Source organism: Chiloscyllium punctatum, chromosome 32 (genome assembly GCF_047496795.1).
Source record: "Chiloscyllium punctatum isolate Juve2018m chromosome 32, sChiPun1.3, whole genome shotgun sequence".
Lineage (NCBI taxonomy): Eukaryota > Metazoa > Chordata > Chondrichthyes > Orectolobiformes > Hemiscylliidae > Chiloscyllium > Chiloscyllium punctatum.
In genome coordinates, this window is record NC_092770.1 from 33,706,353 (window position 1) to 33,729,917 (window position 23,565).

The 23,565-nt window shown below is 47.7% G+C and overlaps 1 protein-coding gene across 15 annotated transcripts in view; it reads right to left on the bottom strand.

Annotated features, from left to right (window-relative positions):
- The window catches only part of nav3 (neuron navigator 3), a 927,909-nt gene that overhangs the window by 207,640 nt on the left and 696,704 nt on the right, over window positions 1-23,565 (bottom strand). The window contains exon 1 of one of the 15 annotated variants that reach the window (XM_072552061.1): window positions 7,520-8,517. The exons of the other annotated variants lie outside the window; for them this stretch is intronic. Coding sequence (XP_072408162.1) covers window positions 7,520-8,069 — 550 coding nt within the window. The 5' untranslated portion in view covers window positions 8,070-8,517. Of the gene's footprint in view, window positions 1-7,519; window positions 8,518-23,565 lie in introns of those variants that run through there. 15 annotated transcript variants of the gene reach the window in all.

The window sequence follows — 23,565 nt, forward strand, 5'->3', positions numbered from 1 at the left end:
GAGGAAAGGGAAGACCTTTTAGAACAGAGATAAGGAAAAACTTCTTCAGCCAGAGAGTGGGGAACCTGTGGGATTCACTGCCACAGAAGGCTGTGGGGGCCAGGTCATTGAGTATATTTAAGGCTGAGATAGAGAGTTCCTTGATTGTTAAGGGGTTCAAAGGTTACAGGGAGAAGGTAGGAAAACGATGTTGAGAAACGTCTCAACCATGATTGAATTGCGGAGCAGACTTAATGGGCTGAATGGCCTAATTTCTGCTCCTACGTCTTATGGTCTTCTGGTCTCATGCTATATATAACCAGCACATTTTTGTTAAACTGTTGTTTTTAGGCCAGCATTCACTTCTCATCCCAGGGTGCAGTTTAGAGTCAACCCCATTGCTGTGGGTCTGGAGTCCAGTGTAGGCCAGACCAGGTAAGGATGGCAGTTTCCTTCCCTAAAGGACATTAGTGACCCAGATGGGGTTTCCCAACAAAGATGGAACTATGGTCATTGCTAGACTCTGAATTTCAGATTTTTTATTGAATTCAAATTCCACCATCTGCCATGACAGGATTCACACTCAGATCCACAGAGCATTAGCAATACCACTAGGGCATCACCTCCCCTCACTGTGGGGATAAGATACTCAAAACATCTGGCAGCTTCTGTTGGGACAGACCATTTCTAGTCTGATATGACTCTTATTTGGGGGGTGGGAGGTGACATGGAGGTGGGAGATGATGGGGGTGGAGTGGTGGGCTTTGGGGGTTGGAGTGGTGAGGGATTTGGGTGAAGTGTTAGTTTGGGGTGAGGGTAGAGTGGGGGTCGGAGGTGGTTGGGGGTGAGGGTGGAGGTAGAGTGGTAGGTGTGCAGTGGTGGATGGGGGTTGGAGTGGTTCGGATTGGGGGTGGGGGTTGGGGTTGGGAGATGGACTGAGGGTGGGAGGTGGTTGCGAGTGGGGTGGTGTGTTGATGGGGGTGGGGTGGGGAAGGTAGACTAGGGATGGGAGATAGTTGGGGCTGGAAGTTGGGATGGGGTGGGGGGGGTAGTGGTAGTTGGAGTGGTGGGGGATGGGGGCAAGTAAAGCCTGGAACAAATGGGCAGGACTTTAAAATGAGGTTTGAGGATAACTTCAGAAAAGGGGATTACAAATTTGAAACTCAATCCCTCGAAGGGCTGTTGAGGCTGAGAGTTAATTCGAACCTTTTGTTGTTTAACTGGCCCAAAGAATATAGAACTGAGCTTTTTTTTTAGATTCCCCACAGTGTGGAAACGGGCCCTTCGGCCCAACCAGTCCACACTGACCCTCCAAAGAGTAACCCACCCAGACCCATTTCCCTCTGACTAATGCACCTAACACGATGTACAATTTAGCATGGCCAATTCACCTGACCTGCACATCTTTGGACTGTGGGAGGAAACCCACGCAGACACAGGGAGAACGTGCAAACTCCACACAGACAGTCGCCCGAGGCTGAAACTGAACCTGGGACTCTGGTGCTGTGAGGCAGCAGTACTAACCACTGAACCACCGTGCCGAGCATGCTGAATGAATCTGGGCTTTACCAGGATATCACTCAATGCCAAGAGGATCAATGGGCTGAATGGCCTGTTCCTTGTGGATTTTACAAGAGTTGTCTGTACATAAAGTACCCAACACAAACACTTCACAGAACAGTCGTCTTTAAAAATGACAGTAAAGGGTCTATAAATCTGGTGATAAGTTGAATCAGTTACAGTTACTAATCCCTAGAAACTTCCCAATTTATTAGCTATTTTCATATAATTACCTTTCTCTTTAAATATTCCTGTGCTGATTGTTGTTTGTAAATGATGAGGATTCACTGATGTGCTGTAAGCTGAAGGACACCCTCGGGTATTAATAAGCTACAGCACAACCTGTCACTGGGATGGACCAGAAAGCAGAGTTTAACCCTTCCCACCAACTGGAGTTTCAGGCTGGTAGCCAGTTACAATTGGACAGGTCACCCTTGCCCTCCCTTGGAGCTGAGTGGACCCAACAAAGTCTGATTTCTGTCTTTGCTTCACTGAGCGAGGGCCAGGGATCTCCCACTCAAAACTGTTCACTGACTGGATCCCAAAAACACAATGAGGATTGGATACAATATTCCACCAGGAGAACTAAGCTAGGACAAAACCAAAAGAATCTCTAGATGTTGTTTAGCTTTGTTTATTCATTCATGGGACGAGGGTGTCACTCGGTAGGCCAGCATTTATTGCCCATCCTCAGAGTCAATCACAGCTTGGAGGCTGAGTGGTTAGCACTGCTGTCTCACAGAGCCAGGGACCCGGGTTCAATTCCAGCCTCAGGCAACTGTCTGTGTGGAGTTTGCACATTCTCCCCGTGTCTGCGTGGATTTCCTCCGGGTGCTCCGGTTTCCTCCCACAGTCCAAGAATGTACAGGTCAGGTGGTTTAGCCATGGGAAATGTAGGGGGATAGTTCTGGGTGGGATGCTCTTCAGAGGGTCAGTGTGGACCAGTTGGGCTGAATGGCCTGCTGCACACTGTTGGGATTCCATGGTCTGGAGACACATGTAAAGATGACAGTTTCATTCCTTAAAGGACATTAGTGAACTCGATCATTTTATTTTCCCCAATAATCATGGCCATCATTAGACTCTGAATTCCAGACTATCAGTGAATTCAAATTTCACCATCTGCCATAGTAGGATTCAAACCAGGGTCTCAGTTATCTAGCTCTCTGGACTAACAGTCCGGTGATAATAACACTGGGCCATTGCCTCCACCTAATTCTGAACGTCCCTTGCATAGAAGGGAAGGGGTAGATTACATTCAGAACATAGAAACCAGGAACAGGTCATTGAGCCTGCTCTGTTCTTCAATAAGACCAGCCCTAATAAATTAATCAACCTCTTGCTATGTCCACACCCTGAAAGACTGTTGTGTTTTGCCTGAAATCTGCAATCAAGTTGCAACAATTAGAGGATTTGAATCCTCTGACATCTCATTTAGGTTCCACTGAAATTTGCATCAGACCACTCATGGGTACGAGAAGAGGGAGTGTCAATACTCCCAAACTCCTCACCTGATCTAACTCTTACAGGAGAGAGGACAGGATTCTGGAGATCAACAGCAGCACTCATTCCAATCAGATCTGCACTGAGGTTAGAGCAGGAGAGGTTATGAAGCAAATTCACCCTCTGGCTATTTATCTCACTGCTTTGTGGAGGCAATGAGCAAGTCCAATAAAGGAGAGCCAGTGGACATCATCTACTTCCAGAAGGCCATTGACAAGTTGCCACACATGAGGCTGCTAAATAAAATAAGAGCCGCGGTGTTAGGGACAAGCTACTGGCATAGATAAAGGATTGGCTGACTGGCAGAAGGCAGAGAGTAGGGATAAAGGGGGCCTTTTCAGGATCCCAGCCAGTGACCAGTCGAGTTCTGCAGGGTCCATATTGGATCAGCTATTCACATTATACATTCCTTCTGGATGAAGGAACTGAGGGCAGGATTGCTTAGTTTGCAGATGACACGATGCTAGGTGGATTGACAAGCTGTGTTGAGGAAGCTGGGAGAACTGCAGAAGGACTTGGACAGGCTGGGAGAGTGAATAAAGAAGTGGCAGATGGAATACAATGTGGGAAATTATAAAGCTATAGAGGAGTAAAATCGACGTTTCAGGCAAAAGCACTTCATCAGGAATCATTCCTGATGAAGGGCTTTTGCCTGAAACGTCGATTTCACTGCTCCTTGGATGCTGCCTGAACTGCTGTGCTCTTCCAGCACCACTAATCCAGAATCTGGTTTCCAGCATCTGCAGTCATTGTTTTTACCTATCTGAATAGAGGCACAGACTATTTTATAAATGGTGAAAGGATTTGAAATTCTGAAACACAAAGGGACTTGAGAGTTCTAGTTCAGGATTCTCTTAACATTAACATGCAGGTTCAGTTGGCAGTTAGGAAGGCAAATGCAATGTTAGCATTCATTTCAGGAAGGCTAGAATACAAGAGCGGGGATGTATTGCTGAGACTGTATAAGGCTGTGGTCAGACCACATTTTGAACCATATATGAGCAGTTTGATATCCCAATCCAAGGAAGGAATTCGAGGGCATAGGTTTAGGGTGAGAGGGGATAGATATAACGGAGACCAAAGGGGCAGCTTTTACATACAGAGGGTGGTGCGTGTGTGGAATGAGCTGCCAGAGGAAATGGTGGAGGCTGACACAATTACAGCATTTAAAAGGCATCTGGATGGGTACGTGAATAGGAAGGGTTTAGAGAGATATGGGCCAAGTGCTGGCAAATGGGACTAGATTAGGTGAGGATATCTGGTTGGCATAGATAGGCCGAAGGGTCTGTTACCGTGCTGTACATCTCTTTGACTCTATGAGGGGGGATCTGATTGAAACTTAGAGAATACTGAGAGGCTGGAATACAGTGGAGAGGAGAAGATGCTTTCACCAGGAGGAGAGACTAGGAGCTGGGGGCACAGCCCCAAAGTGAAGGAATGACCCTTTAGAACTGAGATGAGGAGGAATTTCTTCAACCAGAGGGTGGTGACTCAGTGGAAACCCTTGTGTCAAGGGATGTAGAGGCCAAGTCACTGAGTGCATTTAAGATGGAGATAGATGGGCTCATGATTATAGTTCACTTTATACATTAATGACCTGGATGAAGGGGCAGGGGGCATTCTGACGAAGTTCACCGATGGTACCAAGTTAGGCGGACAGGCAGGTCATTCTGAGGAGGTGGGGAGGCTGCAGAAAGATTTAGACAGTTTAGGAGAGTGGTCCAAAAAATGGCTGATTAAATTTAATGTCAGCAAATGCGAGGGCTTGCACTTTGGAAAAAAGAATACAGGCATGGACTATTTTTTAAATGGTTAGAAAATTCAAAGCCAAAGTACAAAGGGATCTGGGAGTGTTAGTCCAGGATTCTCTAAAGGTGATCTGCAGGTTGAGTCTGTGACTAAAAAAGCAAATGTAATGTTGTCATTTATCTCAACAGTGTTGGAATATAAAAGCAGCGATGTGCTTCGGAGACTTTATAAAGCTCTGGTTAGGCCCCATTTAGAATACAGTGTCCAGTTTTGGACACAGGAAGGACATACTGGCACTGGAGCGTATTCAGCAGAGATTCACACAGATGATCCCTGGAATGGTCGGCCTAACATACGATGAACGGCTGAGGATCCTGGGATTGTATTCATTGGAGTTTAGAAGGTTGAGGGGAGATCTAATAGAAACTTACAAGATAATACATGGACGTTGGAAAGTTGTTTCTGTTAGGTGGGGTACTAGCACCCGTGGGCGCAGCCTTAGAATTAGAGGGTATCAATTTAGAACAGAAACGAGGAGACATTTCTTCAGCCAGAGAGGGGTGGGCCTGTGGAATTCATTGCCACGGAGCACAGTGGAGGCTGGGACGTTGGGTGACTTCACGGCAGTGACTGATAAATTCTTGATCTCGCAAGGAATTAAGGGATACGGGGACAGTGCAGGGAAATGGAACTGAAACATCCATCAGCCATGATTAAATGGCAGAGTGAACTTGATAGGCCGAATGGCCTTGCTTCCACTCCTATGGCTTATGGTCTTATGATTAATAAGGTGGTCAAGGGTTACAGGGAGGAAGCAGGAGATTGGGACTGAGAGACGTATCAGCCATGATTGAATGATGGAGCAGACTGAATGGGCTGAATGGCCTAATTCCACTCTTCTATCTATGGTCTTTTTGTAGGAGCTTGCTGTGGTTTAATTGGCCACAGCACTCTTCTCTCTGACACTGTCAGACGTATTCAATTGGTTATGAAGTGCTGGGAAATATTCCAAGAATGTAAAAGATGCTACAAGAATTTAAGTTCACTCTTCTAGTTGTTGTTGAATGACAGACATTTAGTTTGATCAACACAGTTGACAGTTGGTATCAATTATTGAAAACCCATGATCTCAGATGCTTCTGAAAAAGGACAATTGAGGAATACAAGTCTATTTCTATTATCAGGAAGACCAGGGATTTGTAGCTGGCTTCTCAGATGTTGGCTGGCCTGAGGACCGCTCTGCACTGAAGCGTTTGCAATAGGCAGGCCTGCACTTTACCTGAAACTGAGCCACAGGCACCTGAGCTGTGCTGGGCTTCTCTCAGCTCCTCAACGCCCAATGACTCACGGGATTTAGGCTGCTGGATCATTGGTTCACTTATTGTTTCAATCTCCCAGTGTAAAGTGTAGGGTTCTTGTGGCAAAGCAGTAGTGTCCTAACGTCTAGGCCAGAAGTGCGACCATAAGGCACGGGGACAGAATTAGTCCATTCGGCCCGTCGTGTCTGCTGTAATCGGGAGAGGGATTGAGTGGGGATAGGGTAGGCGGAGTGATCAGGAAGTGGGAAATGATGGCAGAAAATGTTGACAAACAGAGGTCCTCAGCACCCAGCCTCACCCCCCAATCCCACAACGTCAGGGAGCAGATAACAGACAATTACATCCTCTTAACAAATTCCCTGATTGAGTGTGAGCAGCCAGCTCCTTCTGGGGGAAACACAAGGCCTCTCACACCTTCTGGATAAACCAAGTCTTTCAAAAGGAGCACTCCAAGAGATGGTTATTTGCATATTTCAGACTTAATCGTGTTTATATTTTTGGGGTTTACAATGGGGATTACATTTCTGATCGAGCTCACATTGCTCATTATGTTGGATACACAGCTTTCCACACAGGTGTATCCTTCTGCCTCTGGGTTCTCTCTGTTATCACCAATGAGCAGGGGGTTTGTTTTGACTCAGTGCCTCAGGCAGGTTAGTAATGGGGTTCCCATGCAATGGAGAAGCTTCTCAATAAACATCCAGCCAATTGCAGAGCAGACTTTGATGGTTCAGTTATTGTTTCAATCTCCCAGTGTAAAGTGTAGGGTTCTTGTGGCAAAGCGGTAGTGTCCTAACGTCTAGGCCAGAAGTGCGACCATAAGGCACGGGGACAGAATTAGTCCATTCGGCCCGTCGTGCCTGCTCCACCATCCCATCATGGCTGATATGTTTCTCAACTCCATTCTTCTGCCTTCTCCCTGTAACCATTGATCTCTTGATCCAAGCCTCTCAGGATTCTGTGTCCAATCAGAAACCCCCTGATCCTTCTAAACAAAGATCTGTATTCAAGTCCCACCTGCTCCAGAGGGGTGTCATTACCCACCTGAGCAGGTTGCTTTAAAGTATCACCCGGGCAAATAGAAACACAGAAACAGGAGCAGGAGTAGACCATTCGGCCCTTCGAGCCTGTTCCACCATTTAATATGATCATGGCTGATCATGCAATCTCAGAATCCCATTCCCAAATTACCAAGAAGCTCGCAAAAGCCTTGTACCTTTTTCTCAGACACCGCTTTACAATTTCCAACATGTTTGTCTGCAGCGCTTCTTCATAAACGGGGCCATCATTTTCCCTGAGAGTTATTTACAACATTAATGATAGCTGTTGTTCCAGGAGGTGTCAAAGAGATAACAAGAAGGGAAATACCTACCTTCCGCAATAAATATTAAAAGTAATGCTCAACTCACCAGGCAGGTTTGTATAAAGCACTTGCTCCAGGTCTCCCAGCATGGTCAGGATAATATCGGGATCTAACTGAGCAACTCCCTCCCGTGGGCAGCCAGTGTCTCTCAGTGCTCTCTGTCTCCTGGTCATCTTGGACTCTTCTGCAAGAATTTCATCATAGGACTTCCAGCTATTGGTGAACTTGACTTCAGTCTGCTGGCATCTCAATGTTGTGCCCATTATCTCACCGCTCCCAGACTTCCTAGGCATGCATGCCCCCTTCACATTGAAGCCAGACTGGGACAGGGAGTGTTCCGAGACAGAGAGAGACCTGGACAGTGGGTAGACAGCTGGCCTGAAGCGTCCCTTGAAGGGGCTGGCACTGCACTCACCCCCATCATCTGCCCAGCCCCTATTTAGAAGGGACAGCCTCTTGCCCCCATCACCCAGCAGTCCCAAGTTGGTCAGAGAGCTCTGCCTGTGCAGTGGGGGGGCTGTGTGTGTATCACTGCAGCTCTTAAACACCGACAGATCGGAAGACCATTGCATCGTCTCCGCTTGTCTCTTCAGCATTGCCTCCCTGCAGCCAGAGGGTCAGTCCTCGATCAATGGACAACTTGCGCTCACCTGAGTCACAGAGCTCCTCATCGTGACAATCCCGGAAAGCAATGTGAGAGCCTGGCATTCTGACCATCCACGTGTGACAGCCACATCCCCAGGCGAAGATCTTATTCCTACCTCTCCGGGGGAAAGCAAAACTTGACTCGAGTATTTATATCACTCCCCGTTATATCACTGAAACTGCAGTGATGTTGAAACAACATGATGTGCACTCGGGCAGTGAGAGTGTATCACAGAGTCTTTCACTGTTGTGGTGATATTCCCACAAGGCAGACTGGACGAGATGACAGGCTGACTGATTGCCACCTCTGTCGGTCTTCATATCTCTAACGAAGCTCTTCCAAAATGACAAGGCCGGGACAGGACAAACACAAGATCCAAAATCGGATTGTAGAATATTCCTCCTACAAGGAGAAGCAGTGAGGCAAAGCCTTCACCCCACCCCCACCCCAGAGCTACACGCAGACACAGACAGAGAGAGAGAGAGAGAGAGGGAGAGAGCGAGAGCAGGCTGCAGTGGGGCGGCTGCTGTGTAGCACCCTGTTCAGGAAGCTGTGAAAGTGAAGGATAATACAAGCCCGATGCCAGACACACCTCTTTTAGTATTCAACCTGCATCTCAGATCTATCCCTGTTCGCTCTCCACTGCAGTAGCTGCAGCTTCTCAAAGGGCTGCGTAAACAAAAATCTTCAGCACCACTCGATTATAAATAACACAAGTTTCACACAGAATAGGGGAGAGTCATACTGTCTGTCATTAAGCTCTCAGTGTCTGCCATACCAGGCAGGAATGTTAAGGTTCCTAGTTCCAAAAGTAACAAACCTTGTTAAAGTAGCTACAAATCAACATGTGGGGAACTGCACTGCAGGAACACAGGCCATGTGTCATACCCTCTCCACCCTGATCAGGAGCTATCTTGGGGACTTTGCCATATGTATATGGGAGGGGCTGTGAAACTTTACTGGGGTTTGGTAATTATAAACTACAATGGAGACCAAGACAGTCTGGAATGGTGAATTGTGAGGTGGTTTTCTGAAATCTCACCACAAACCTCCAGGTAAAGTGGGCAGGTGGATTGTCAGGAACAGTCAAGAGGTGATGGAGTCACGAGCAAAGCCTAGGGACTGTAGGCAACAGGATATTACAGTGACAGTGATTAAAAACAAGGCAGAATGACTGAGGAACCAGAGCAAAAAGAAAGACAAGCTTAATGTTTCAGATACAGCCTCTGAAACTTCACAACGGACAATCTGGCACTCCCTGACCCCCACTCCACACACTCACACCCACTCACTCACATTCACACACACCCGTTCACTCACTTTCACACACACACACCCATTCACTCACACATTCACACACACCCGTTCACTCACTTTCACACACACACACCCATTCACTCACACATTCACACACACACACACACCCATTCACTCACACATTCACTCACTCATTCACAAACACACACCCATTCACTCACACACACACTCATTCATTCTGTCAGACACACACACACACACACACACACACTCTCTCTCTCTCACAGACACCCACATATACACAGCGACTTGCCATTTTCAAGACTGAGGTTATATTTGATAAGGATCAAGGGGTAAATCTGGCAAATGGAGTTGATGGCATTCTCAATCTCACTGACCAGGGATGAAAGCAGCCTCTTCCTGCTGGTGGCAGTATCACAATGTGCAGAATGCTAGCTAAGAGGACATGTTACCTGATGATGCACACACACTAGGAGCAGGAGTAGACCATTCAAGACCACTCCATCATTCAATCAAATCAGATGACCCTTCATTCCTGTCTGGCCCTGCCCCCAATACAGTCATAGAGTCATAGAGATGTACAGAATGGAAACAGACCCTTCGGTCCAACCCGTCCATGCCGACCAGATATCCCAACCCAATCTAGTCCCACCTGCCAGCACCCGGCCCTTATCCCTCCAAACCCTTCCTATTCATATACCCATCCAGATGCCTTTTAAATGTTGCAATTGTACCAGCCTCCACCACTTCCTCTGGCAGCTCATTCCATACACGTACCACCCTCAGCATGAAAACATTGCCCCTTAGGTCTCTTTTATATCTTTCCCCTCTCACCCAAAACCTATGTCCTCTAGTTCTGGACTCCCCCACCCCAGGGAAAAGAGTTTGTCTATTCACTCTATCCATGCCCCTCATGATTTTATAAACCTCTATAAGGTCACCCCTCAGCCTCCGACGCTCCAGGGAAAACAGCCCCAGCCTGTTCAGCCTCTCCCTATAGCTCAAATCCTCCAACCCTGGCAACATCCTTGTAAATCTTTTCTGAACCCTTTCAAATTTCACAACATCTTTCCAATAGGAAGGAGACCAGAATTGCACACAATATTCCAACAGTGGCCTAAGCAATGTCCTGTACAGCCGCAACATGACCGTCCAACTCCTGTACTCAATACTCTAATCAATAAAGGAAAGCATACCAAACACCTTCTTCACTATCCTATCTACCTGCGACTCCACTTTCAAGGAGCTATGAACCTGCACTCCAAGGTCTCTTTGTTCAGCAACACTCTCTAAAACCTTACCCTGAAGTGTATAAGTCCTGCTCTGATTTGCATTCCCAAAATGCAGCACCTCACATTTATCTAAATTAAACTCTATCTGCCACACCTCAGCCCATTGGCCCATCTGATCCCAGCTTTCACTCTTGCCCCCTCATTACCAAGAATCTCTCCAGAACTGTCTTCAAATCAATCTGCCTTTTAATTGAGGAGGTGAGTTCTAAGGTGACTTCAGAGCAGACACAGGTGGGTTTGGGACAACAACTTTTAATGGTTCGTGTGTAAAAAGTACTGATCCACTTCAACCCCCTCACTCGGTCTGTGGCCACGCTGAAGCAGAACTGAATAATTACACAGTGAAGATTTCATCCCATGTGATGCTGGGCTAATTAGGAAGCTTTTCTGAAAACACATCGTGTTGGCCAAGTGTGGGTCCACCTTTGCCTGGACTTTGCAACATCAGGGTGTGTGTGTGTCAGCTGTTGTTAGAGTCTCTCTCTCTCTCTCTCTAGAATATCTCCGCTCTGCTACAATCAATTTTGACTCAAACCCTACAATTAGATTCACCTTCTCTGAATCCCCCTTTTTAAAAGCTCAGGTGAGTGTTTGTTCGTGTGAAGCAGCCGATGGTCTGTAGAAAGTCCATCATCGCGGTGCCAATGTCATTTAGTGTTGGACAAGCCATCTGTTGTCAATGTGATCCGACCAACAGAGTGTGATGGATGGTGTCAGCACAACATTAACTTTGTAACAGACTGATAAAAATTCATAAAATAACAGCTAGGAGCCACTAGAATAAAAACCACACAAATCCCCAGAAATACTCAGGCAGGCTCTGGTGACAACTTGAAAATTAGGAGCAAAGGGAAAATGAATGCTTTATAAAATCTACAGTCATACAGTACAAAAGAGGCCCTTTGGCCCATTGGGTATCTACTACCAGAAATACACAGCTACATAAAATTAATCCCACTTACCCACACAAGGCCAGGAGCCTGGGATGTTATGATAGTTCAGGTGCTCATCCAAGTACTTTTTAAAGCTGTGAGGGTACCTGCATTGAGTATAGGAGTTGGGAAGACATGTTGTTGTTGTACACAACATTGGTTAGGCCACTGTTGGAATATTGCATGCAATTCTGGTCTCCTTCCTACAGGAAAGATGTTGAGAAACCAGAAAGGGTTCAAAAAAGATTTACAAAGATGTTGCCAGCATTGGAGGATTTGAGTTACAGAGAGAGGCTGAACGGGCTAGGGCTGTTTTCCCTGGAGCGTCGGAGGCTGAGGGGTGACCACATAGAGGTTTACAAAGGTATGAGGGGCAACTCGTCCATGCTGACCAGATATCCCAACCCAGTCTAGTCCCACCTGCCAGCACATGGCCCATATCCCTCCAAACCCTTCCTATTCAAATACCCATCCAAATGCCTCTTAAATGTTGCAATTGTACCAGCCTCCACCACATCCTCTGGCAGCTTATTCCATACACATACCACCCTCTGTGTGAAAAATTTGCCCCTTAGGTCTCTTTTATATCTTTCCCCTCTCACCCTAAACCTATCCCCTCTAGTTCTGGAGTCCCCCACCCCAAGGAAAAGACTTTACCTATTTACCCTGTCCATGCCCCTCAATTTTGTAAACCTCTATAAGGTCACCCCTCAGCCTCCGACGCTCCAGGGAAAACAGCCCCAGCCTGTTCAGCCTCTCCCTCTAGCTCAAATCCTCCAACCCTGGCAACATCCTTGTAAATCTTTTCTGAACCTTTTCACATTTCACAACATCTCTCCAATGGGAAGGAGACCAGAATTGCACGCAATATTCCAACAGTGGCCTAACCAATGTCCTGTACAGCTGCAACATGACCTCCCAACTCCTGTACTCAATACTCTGACCAATAAAGGAAAACATACCAAATGCCTTCTTCACTATCCTATCTACCTGCGACTCCACTTTCAAGGAGCTATGAACCTGCACTCCAAGGTCTCTTTGTTCAGCAACACTCCCTAGGACCTTACCATTAAGTGTATAAGTCCTGCTTAGATTTGTTTTCCAAAAATGCAACACCTCGCATTTATCTGAATTAAACTCCATCTGCCACTTCTCGGCCCATTGGCCCATCTGGTCAAGATCCTGTTGTAATCTGAGATAACCCTCTTCGTTGTCCACTACACCTCCAATGTTGGTGTCATCTGCAAACTTGCTGACTGTACCTCTTATGCTCGCATCCAAATCATTTATGTAAATGACAAAAAGTAGAGGGCCCAGCACCGATCCTTGTGGCACTCCACTGGTCACAGGTCTCCAGTCTGAAAAACAACCCTCCACCACCACCCTCTGTCTTCTACCTTTGAGCCAGTTCTGTATCTAAATGGCTAGTTCTCCCTGTATTCCGTGTAATCTAACTTTGCTCACCAGTCTCCCATGGGGAACCTTGTCGAACACCTTACTGAAGTCCATATAGATCACATCTACCGCTCTGCCCTTGTCAATCCTCTTTGTTAGTTCTTCAAAAAACTCAATCAAGTTTGTGAGACATGATTTCCCACGCACAAAGCCATGTTGACTATCCCGAATCAGTCCTTGCCTTTCCAAATACATGTACATCCTGTCCCTCAGGATTCCCTCCAACAACTTGCCCTCTACCGACGTCAGGCTCACTGGTCTATAGTTCCCTGGCTTGTCCTTACCATCCTTCTGAAACAGTGGCACCACGTTAGCCAATCTTCAGTCTCCTGGCACCTCACCTGTAACTATCGATAATACAAATATCTCAGCAAGAGGCCCAGCAATCACTTCTCTAGTTTCCCACAGAGTTCTAGGGTACACCTGATCAGGACCTGGGGATTTATCCAACTTTAACCGTTTCAAGACATCCAGCACTTCCTCCTCTGTAATTTGGACATTTTTCAAGGTGTCAGCATCAATTTCCCGACAATCGATATCTTCCATATCCTTTTTCCCAGTAAATACTGATGCAAAATATTCATTTAGTATCTCCCCTATTTTCTGCGGCTCCACACAAAGGTCGTCTTGCTGATCTTTGAGGGGGAGAAAGTGAGCACTGCAGATGCTGGAGATCAGAGCTGAAAACGTGTTGCTGGAAAAGCGCAGCAGGTCAGGCAGCATCCAAGGAACAGGAGAATTGACGTTTTGGGCATGAGCCCTCCTTCTGGAATGAGAAGGGTGTGCCAAGCAGGCTAAGATAAAAGGTAGGGAGGAGGGGCTTGGGGGAGGGGCATTGAGAATGCAATATGTGGAAGGAGGTTAAGGTGAGGGTGATAGGCCGGAGAGGGGGTGGGGGCGGAGAGGTCGGGAAGAAGATTGCAGGTCAAGAAGACGGTGCTGAGTCTCAGGGCTGGGACTGAGACAGGGTGGGGGAGGGGAAATGAGGAAGCTGGAGAAATCCTCATTCATCCCTTGTGGTTGGATGGTTCCTAGGTGGAAGATGCGGTGCTCTTCCTCCAGGCGTCATGTTGCCATGGTCTGGCGATGGAGGAGTCCAAGGACCTGCATGTCCTTGGCGGAGTGGGAGGGGGAGTTAAAGTGTTCAGCCACGGGGTGGTTGGGTTGGTTGGTCCGGGTGTCCCAGAGGTGTTCCCTGAAACGTTCCGCAAGTAGGCGGCCTGTCTCCCCAATGTATAGGAGGCCACATCGGGTGCAGCGGATGCAGTAAATGATGTGTGTGGAGGTGCAGGTGAATTTGTGATGGATATGGAAGGATCCTTTGCGGCCTTGGAGGGAAGTAAGGGGGGAGGTGTGGGCGTAAGTTTTGCATTTCTTGCGGTTGCAGGGGAAGGTGCCGGGAGTGGAGGTTGACCCACCTTTTCCTCCGCTACATCGATGACTGTATCGGTGCTACCTCGTGTTCCCACGAGGAGGTTGAACAGTTCATCTACTTTACTAACACCTTCCACCCTGACCTCAAATTTACCTGGACCATCTCAGACTCCTCCCTCCCCTTCCTAGACCTCTCCATTTCTATCTCGGGCGACCAACTCAACACGGACATTTACTATAAACCGACTGACTCCCACAGCTACCTAGACTACACCTCCTCCCACCCTGCCCCCTGTAAAAATGCCATCCCATATTCCCAATTCCTTCGTCTCTGCTGCATCTGCTCCCAGGAGGACCAGTTCCAATACCGTACAACCCAGATGGCCTCCTTCTTCAAAGACCGCAATTTCCCCTCAGATGTGGTTGATGATGCCCTCCACCGCATCTCCTCCACTTCCCGCTCCTCCGCCCTTGAACCCTGCCCCTCCAATTGCCACCAGGACAGAACCCCACGAGTCCTCACTTACCGCCCCACCAACCTCCACATACATCCTTTGTCATTTCCGCCACCTCCAAACAGAACCCACCACCAGGGATATATTTCCCTCCCCTCCCCTATCAGTGTTCTGGAAAGACCACTCCCTCTGCGACTCCCTCGTCAGGTCCACACCCCCACCAACCCAACCCTCCCCCCACCTTATCTCAGTCCGAACCCTCAGACTCAGCACCGTCTTCTTGACCTGCAATCTTCTTCCCGACCTCTCCGCCCCACCCCCTCTCCGGCCTATCACCCTCACCTTAACCTCCTTCCACCTATTGCATTCCCAACACCCCTCCCCCAAGTCCCTCCTCCCTACCTTTTATCTTAGCCTGCTTGGCACACACTCCTCATTCCAGAAGAAGGGCTTATGCCCGAAACGTCGATTCTCCTGCTCCTTGGATGCTGCCTGACCTGCTGATCTTTGAGGGGTTCTATTCTCTCCCTAGTTACCCTTTTGTCCTTAATGTATTTGTAAAAACCCTTTGGATTCTCCTTAATTCTATTTGCCAAAACTATCTCATGTCCCCTTTTTGCCCTCCTGATTTCCGTCTTGAGTATACTCCTACTGCCTTTATACTCTTCTAAGGATTCACTCGATCTATCCTGTCTATATCTGACATATGCTTCCTTCTTTTTCTTAAACAAACAACTTTTCTATTCTCATCCAGCATTCCCTAAATCTACTAGACTACCCTTTCACCTGACAGGAATATATTGTCTCTGGATTCGTGTTATCTAATTTCTGAAGACTTCCCATTTTCCAGCCGTCCCTTTACCTGTGAACATCTGCCTCCAATCAGCTTTTGAAAGCTCTTCCCTAATACCGTTAAAATTGGCCTTTCTCCAATTTAGAACTTCAACGTTTAGATCTTGTCTATCCTCTTCCATCACTATTTTAAATCTGGAGGTGACAGTAGAGACAGTTGTTGCATTGGTGATTAGCAATCAAAATTTTCAAGACTATGGAATGACTGATTCTCTTGCCCCTCGGATACTGCCTGACCTGCTCCTCGGATACTGCCTGACCTGCCCCTCGGATACTGCCTGACCTGCTCCTCGGATGTTGCCTGACCTGCCCCTCGGATACTGCCTGACCTGCTCCTCGGATACTGCCTGACCTGCCCCTCGGATACTGCCTGACCTGCTCCTCGGATGTTGCCTGACCTGCTCCTCGGATACTGCCTGACCTGCTCCTCGGATGTTGCCTGACCTGCTCCTCGGATGTTGCCTGACCTGCTCCTCGGATACTGCCTGACCTGCTCCTCGGATGTTGCCTGACCTGCTCCTCGGATACTGCCTGACCTGCTCCTCGGATACTGCCTGACCTGCTCCTCGGATGTTGCCTGACCTGCTCCTCGGATGTTGCCTGACCTGCTCCTCGGATACTGCCTGACCTGCTCCTCGGATGTTGCCTGACCTGCCCCTCGGATGTTGCCTGACCTGCTCCTCGGATATTGCCTGACCTGCCCCTCGGATACTGCCTGACCTGCTCCTCGGATGTTGCCTGACCTGCTCCTCGGATACTGCCTGACCTGCTCCTCGGATGTTGCCTGACCTGCTCCTCGGATGTTGCCTGACCTGCTCCTCGGATACTGCCTGACCTGCTCCTCGGATGTTGCCTGACCTGCTCCTCGGATACTGCCTGACCTGCTCCTCGGATGTTGCCTGACCTGCTCCTCGGATACTGCCTGACCTGCCCCTCGGATACTGCCTGACCTGCTCCTCGGATACTGCCTGACCTGCTCCTCGGATACTGCCTGACCTGCTCCTCGGATACTGCCTGACCTGCTCCTCGGATGTTGCCTGACCTGCTCCTCGGATGTTGCCTGACCTGCTCCTCGGATACTGCCTGACCTGCTCCTCGGATGTTGCCTGACCTGCTCCTCGGATGTTGCCTGACCTGCTCCTCGGATACTGCCTGACCTGCTCCTCGGATACTGCCTGACCTGCTCCTCGGATGTTGCCTGACCTGCCCCTCGGATACTGCCTGACCTGCTCCTCGGATACTGCCTGACCTGCTCCTCGGATACTGCCTGACCTGCTCCTCGGATACTGCCTGACCTGCTCCTCGGATACTGCCTGACCTGCTGTGGTTTTGCAAAGCCACATTTTTGGACGAAAAGAGCAAATGCGACACCATTATTTAAGAGGGGAGTGGGAAAGAAAACAGGGAACTACAGACCTGTTAGCCTTACATCGAGGGTAGGGGAAATACTTACAGTCTTAATGATAAATAGACACTTGGACGACAATGATCTGATTGGGCAGAGTCAGCATGGATTAACAAATGGAAAACGCATGTTTGATGAGCTTGTATGTTTCTGAGGTTGTTACAAACAAAATTAACAAAAAGGTGTCATTCAATCTAGTATAGCTACATTTTCAGAAGGCTTATGGGAAAGTCCCCCACAGGTGGTTGGTTAGAAAGATTAAAGCTCTTGGCAGGAGGCAATATACTGGCAGCTAGTAACAATTGGCTCACAGACAGAAAACAGAGAGTAGGAATGTTGACTTTCAATTGCCCTCTGAAAATGGCCAAGCAAGTCTCAACAAAGAAATTAAACTGCAAGGAGCACCTGACATCGACCTCGGCATTGGAAAAGGCAACGGCAGAAACAACCCTGTGACCTTGCAAAGTCCCCCTCACTAACATCTGGGGGCTAGTGCCAACACTGGGAGAGCTGTCTCACAGACTTGTCATGTTAGAGACTGACATTGTTGATAAGGTATGGATTCTGTGAGTATGACTCTGTCCCAGACCCCACCATCACCATCCCGGGATATGTCCTGTCCCACCTACAGGACAGACCCAGCAGAGGGGGCAGCACAGTGGGATACAGTCAGGAGGGAGTTACCCTGGGAGGCCTCGACATTGACTCCAGACCCCATGAATTCTCATGGCTTCAGATTAAACATGGGCAAGGAAACCTCCTGCTGATTATCATGTACCATCCTCCCTCAGCTGATAAATCAATACTCCTCCATGTTGAACAACACTTGGAGGAAGCACTGAGGGTGGCAAGGGAACAGAATGTACTCTGGGTGGGGAATTTCAATGCCCACCACCAAGAATGGCTTGGCAGCAGTACTACTGATCGAGCTGGTCGGGTCCTAAAGGACATAGCTGCTGGACTGGGTCTGCTGCAGGTGGTGAGGGAACCAACACGAGGAAAAAACACAACTGACCTCATCCTTACCAATCTGCTGGCTGCAGACGTATCTGTCCATGACAGTATAGGTAAGAGAGACCACCGCACAGTCCTTGTGGAGACAAAGTCCTGCCTTCACATTGAGAATACCCTCCATTGTGTTGTGTGTCACTGTCACCGTGCTAAATGGGACAGACTTCAAACAGATACAGCAGCTCAGGACTGGACATCCATGAGGTGCCGTGGGTCATCGACAGCAGCAGAACTGTCCTCCAGCACAATCTGTAACCTCATGGCCCAGCACATCCCCCACTCAACCATTACCATCAGGCCAGGGGGTCAACCCTGGTTCAGTGGAGAGTGCAGGAGGGCACGCCAGGGGCAGCATCAGAGATACCTGAAGGTGAGGTGTCAACCCGGTGAAGCCACCAAACAGGACAAATCACCAAACAACATAAACAGTAAGTGACAGACTGAGCTAAGTGATCCAACAACCAACAGATCAGATCTAAGCTCTGCAGTCCTGCCACATCCAGTCGTGAATGGTCATGGATGATTAAACAACTCACTGGAGGAGGAGGCTCCACAAGTATCCCCATCCTCAATGATGGAGGAGCCCAGAACATCAGGGCAAAGGATAAGGCTGAAGCTTTCACAGTAATCTTCAGCCTGAAGTGTGAGTGGATGATCCATCTCAGTCTCCTCCAGTGGTCCTCAGCATCACAGAGACCAGGCTCCAACCAATTTGATTCACTCCACAGGAGATATCAAGAAATGGTTGGAGACACTGGATACTGCAAAGGCTATGGGCCCTGATAACATTCCGGCAATAGCACTGAAGACGTGTCCTCCAAAACTTGCTGCTCCTCGAACCAGGCTGTTCCAGTGCAGTTACAACACTGGCATCTACCCGACAATTGGGAAAATTGCCCAGGTATGTCCTGTACACAAAAAGCAGGACAAATCCAACCCAGTCAACTACCACCCCACCAGTCTACTCTTGATCCTTAGTAAAGTGATGGAAGGGGTCATCAACAGTGCTATCAATAATCTCCACTGTTTGAAGTCATACCTGACAGATAGGAAGATGGTTGTGGTTGTTGGAGGTCAGTCATCTCAGCTCCAGGACATCTCTGCAGGAGTTCCTCAGGGGAATGGCCCAAACATTTTCAGCTGCTTCATCAATGACCCTCCCTCTATCATAAGGTCAGGAGTGGGGATGTTTGCACAATGTTCAGCACCATTCGGAATTCCTCCAATACTGAAGCAGTCCGTGTTTAAAGGCAACAGGATCTGGACAATATCCAGCCATGGGCTGACAAGTGGCAATTAACACTTCCACCACACAAATATCAAGCTATGACCATCTCCAATAAGAGATCATTGAACCACCACTCCTTGACATTCAATGGCATTATCATCACTGAATTTCCCCACTATCAACATCCTGAGGGTTATCATTAACCAGACACAACGCTAGACTAGTGATATAAAGACCGTGGCTATAAGAGCACATCAGAGGTTAAGAATACTGAGGCAAATAACCCACCTCCTGACTCTCCAAAGTCTATCCACCATCTACAAGGCACAAGTCAGGAGTGTGATGCAATGCTCCCCACTCCCCACTTAGACGGGGGCAGCTCCAACAACACTCAAGAAGCTTCACACCATCCAGGATAAAGCAGCCGCTTAATTGGCACCACATCCACAAACTTCCAATCCCTCCACCACCAATACGCAGTGGTAGCAGTGTGTACTACCTTCAAGATGCACTGTAGAAATTCACCAAAGATCCATAGACAGCACCTCCTAAACTGTAGGCCCCCTGCATCTAGAAGGACAAGGGCAGCAGAATCATGAGAACATAATCCCTTGCGAGTTGTCCTCCAAGCCACTCACCATCCAGACTTGGAAATATAGAACATAGAACATAGAACAATACAGCGCAGAACAGACCCATCAGCCCCGACTTAAGAAGGGCGGTAAAGACAAGCCCGGGAACTATAGACCGGTGAGCCTGACCTCGGTGGTGGGCAAGTTGTTGGAGGGAATGAAGGACAGGATGTACATGCATATGGAAAGGCAAGGACTGATTCGGGATAGTCACCATGGCTTTGTGTGTGGGAAATCATGTCTCACAAACTTGATTGAGTTTTTTGAAGAAGTAACAAAAAAGATTGATGAGGGCAGAGCTGTAGATGTGATCTTTATGGACTTCAGTAAGGTGTTCAACAAGGTTCCCCATGGGAGACTGATTAGCAAGGTTAGATCTCATGGAATACAGGGAGAACTAGCCATTTGGATAGAGAACTGGCTCAAAGGTAGAAGACAGAGGGTGGTGGTAGAGGTTTGTTTTTCAGACTGGAGGCCTGTGACCAGTGGAGTGCCACAAGGATCAGTGCTGGGACCTCTACTTTTTGTCATTACATAAATGATTTGGATGTGAGAATAGGAGGTATAGTTAGTAAGTTTGCAGATGACACCAACATTGGAGGTGTAGTGGACAGCAAAGAGGGTTACCTCAGATTACAACAGGATCTGGACCAGATGGGCCAATGGGCTGAGAAGTGGCAGATGGAGTTTAATTTAGATAAATGTGAGGTGCTGCATTTTGGGAAAGCAAATCTTAGCAGGACTTATACACTTAATGGTAAGGTCCTAGGGAGTGTTGCTGAACAAAGAAACCTTGGAGTGCAGGTTCATAGCTCCTTGAAAGTGGAATTGCAGGTAGATAGGATAGTGAAGAAGGCATTTGGTATGCTTTTCTTTATTGGTCAGAGTATTGAGTACAGGAGTTGGGAGGTCATGTTGCGGCTGTACAGGATATTGATTAGGCCACTGTTGGAATATTGCATGCAATTCTGGTCTCCTTCCTATCGGAAAGATGTTGTGAAACTTGAAAGGGTTCAGAAAAGATTTACAAGGATGTTGCCGAGGTTGGAGGATTTGAGCTAGAGGGAGAGGCTGAATAGGCTGGGACTGTTTTCCCTGGAGTGTCGGAGGCTGAGGGGTAACCTTATAGAGGGGCATAGATAGGATAAATAGACAAAGTCTTTTCCCTGGGGTCAGGGAGTCCAGAACTAGAGGGCATAGGTTTAGGGTGAGAGGGGAAAGATATAAAAGAGACCTAAGGGGCAACGTTTTCACACAGAGGGTGGTACGTGTATGGAATGAGCTGCCAGAGGATGTGGTGGAGGCTGGTACAATTGTAACATTTAATAGGTATTTGGATGGGTATATGAATAGGAAAGGTTTGGAGGGATATGGGCCGTGTGCTGGCAGGTGGGACTAGATTGGGTTGGGATATCTGGTCGGCAGGGACAGGTTGGACCGAAGGGTCTGTTTCCATGCTGTACATCTCTATGACTCTATGACCTCTAAACTAATCTAAGCCCATCCCCCTACACTATCCCATCATCATCCATGTGCTTAGCCAAGGATTGTTTAAATCTCCCTAATGTGGCTGAGTTAACTACAGTGGCAGGCAGGGCATTCCACATCCTTACCAGTCTCTGAGTAAAGAACCTGCCTCTGACAACTGTCTTAAATCCATCACCCCTCAATTTGTAGCTATGCACCTCGTACACGCTTATGTCATCATCCTAGGAAAAAGACCTTCACTGTCTACCCTATCAAATCCTCTGATCATCTTGTATGTCTCTATCCAAGTCTTCCAGCCTTTCTTCATAAGAGCTTTCCTCCAGACCAGGCAACATTCTGGTAAATCTCTGCACCTTTTCCAATACTTCCACATGCTTCCTGTAATGGGGTGACCAGAACTATACACAAGATTCCAAGTACAGCTGCACCAGCGTTTTGTATAGTTGTAGTATAATATTGTGGCTCTGGAACTCAATCCCTCTACCAATGAAACCTAACACACCGTATGCCTTCTTAACAGCACTATCCACCTGGGTGGCAACTTTCAGGAATCTGTGTATGTGGACTCCAAGATCCTTCTGCACATCCACACTACCAAGAATCTTTCCATTGACCCAGTACTCTGCCTTCCTGTTATTCTTTCCAAAGTGCATCACCTCACATTTAGCTGCATTGAACTCCATTTTCCACCTCTCAGCCCAATCTTGCAGTCTATCCAAGTCCCCCTGCAACCTGTAACATTCTTCCACACTGTCCACTACTCCACTAACTTTAGTATCATCTGCAAATGCACTAACCCATCTACCTATGCCTGAGTCCAAGTCATTTTTATAAATGACAAACAGCAGTGGTCCCAAAACAGATCCTTGTGGTACACCACTAGTAACCGGACTCCAGGCTGAAGTTCCTTCACTGTCACTGAGTCAGAATCCTGGAATTCCCTCCCCAACGGCATTGTGGGTCTACCCACAGCACATGGACTACAGCGATTCAAGTAGGCAGCTCACCCCCAACTTCTCAAGAGGCAACTAGGGATGGGCAATAAATGTTGGGCCAGCCAGTCACGCCCATGTTCCCATAAGTGAATAAAAATAAAGAAATAAATGGGTCATTCTGGCTTTGGCCAGCTCAAACTAGTGGGGTACCCCAAGGAACAGTACCTGGCCACAGCTATTCCCAATATGTGGAGTTGGAATTAAATATAGTCTTTCCAAATTTGCAGATGATACAACCCTAAGTGGAAATGTGTGCTGTGTGAGGAAGGTGCAGATATATAAAGGAAACTGGATATCCTTGTTGATAAGTCACTAACGGCTACATGCAGCAGGTTTACAGGAAGGCAAATGGGACATTAGCTTATACAGGTAGCTCTCATGTTTATTAAACACAATTATTGAATTGCCAACTTTTCTTTTAATAAAGCAAATTCCCGTTCGCTGTTACGTGATTCTCATCCCTGGCACTAGATATGGCGGTGCGCAGAGGACTGGACTCTGAGTTGGTATCATGGGATCAGTCAGCTCTTGCACTTTCTCGTGAAGAGCTTGGTGAAAGGTATTGTGTAATGTTTGTGCGAGTGGACCTGGAAAAGCCTCGTGAAAATGTCTCTACAGCCTGAGGACAAGAAGCTGGGAGCAATCTGTTAATTTAAAATCTTAATGAGTTGGGATAAGGGTGAAATTTCGCTGGAACTGACTAACAATAAAAGGTCACGGTTGAGGGACAGTTTGAAACTTGGCTTTGTTGTTTGTATTTAGAGTGACTTTTCTCTTTTTGTTTTAAAAATATGTTCAGAGATTAAGGAAAATCTGCAGACTCGTGAATCTGTTTCAGTGACTAATCACTATGGTAACCTGCTGCAAAAGAATACTAGTTGAGTGGCTTGGACTTGGTCAGTCAGCTGCTCAGGGTGGTGAGAGTCAGAACACTCTGCACAGAGTGGGTGAGGAAGAGAAAGGTAGTGGCACACTGTTACTTTTGGTGTGTGTGTGTGTGGGGAGATATCCTGAGGGGGTAATTAGGCTGTGCAAAAGAGATCCAGGAT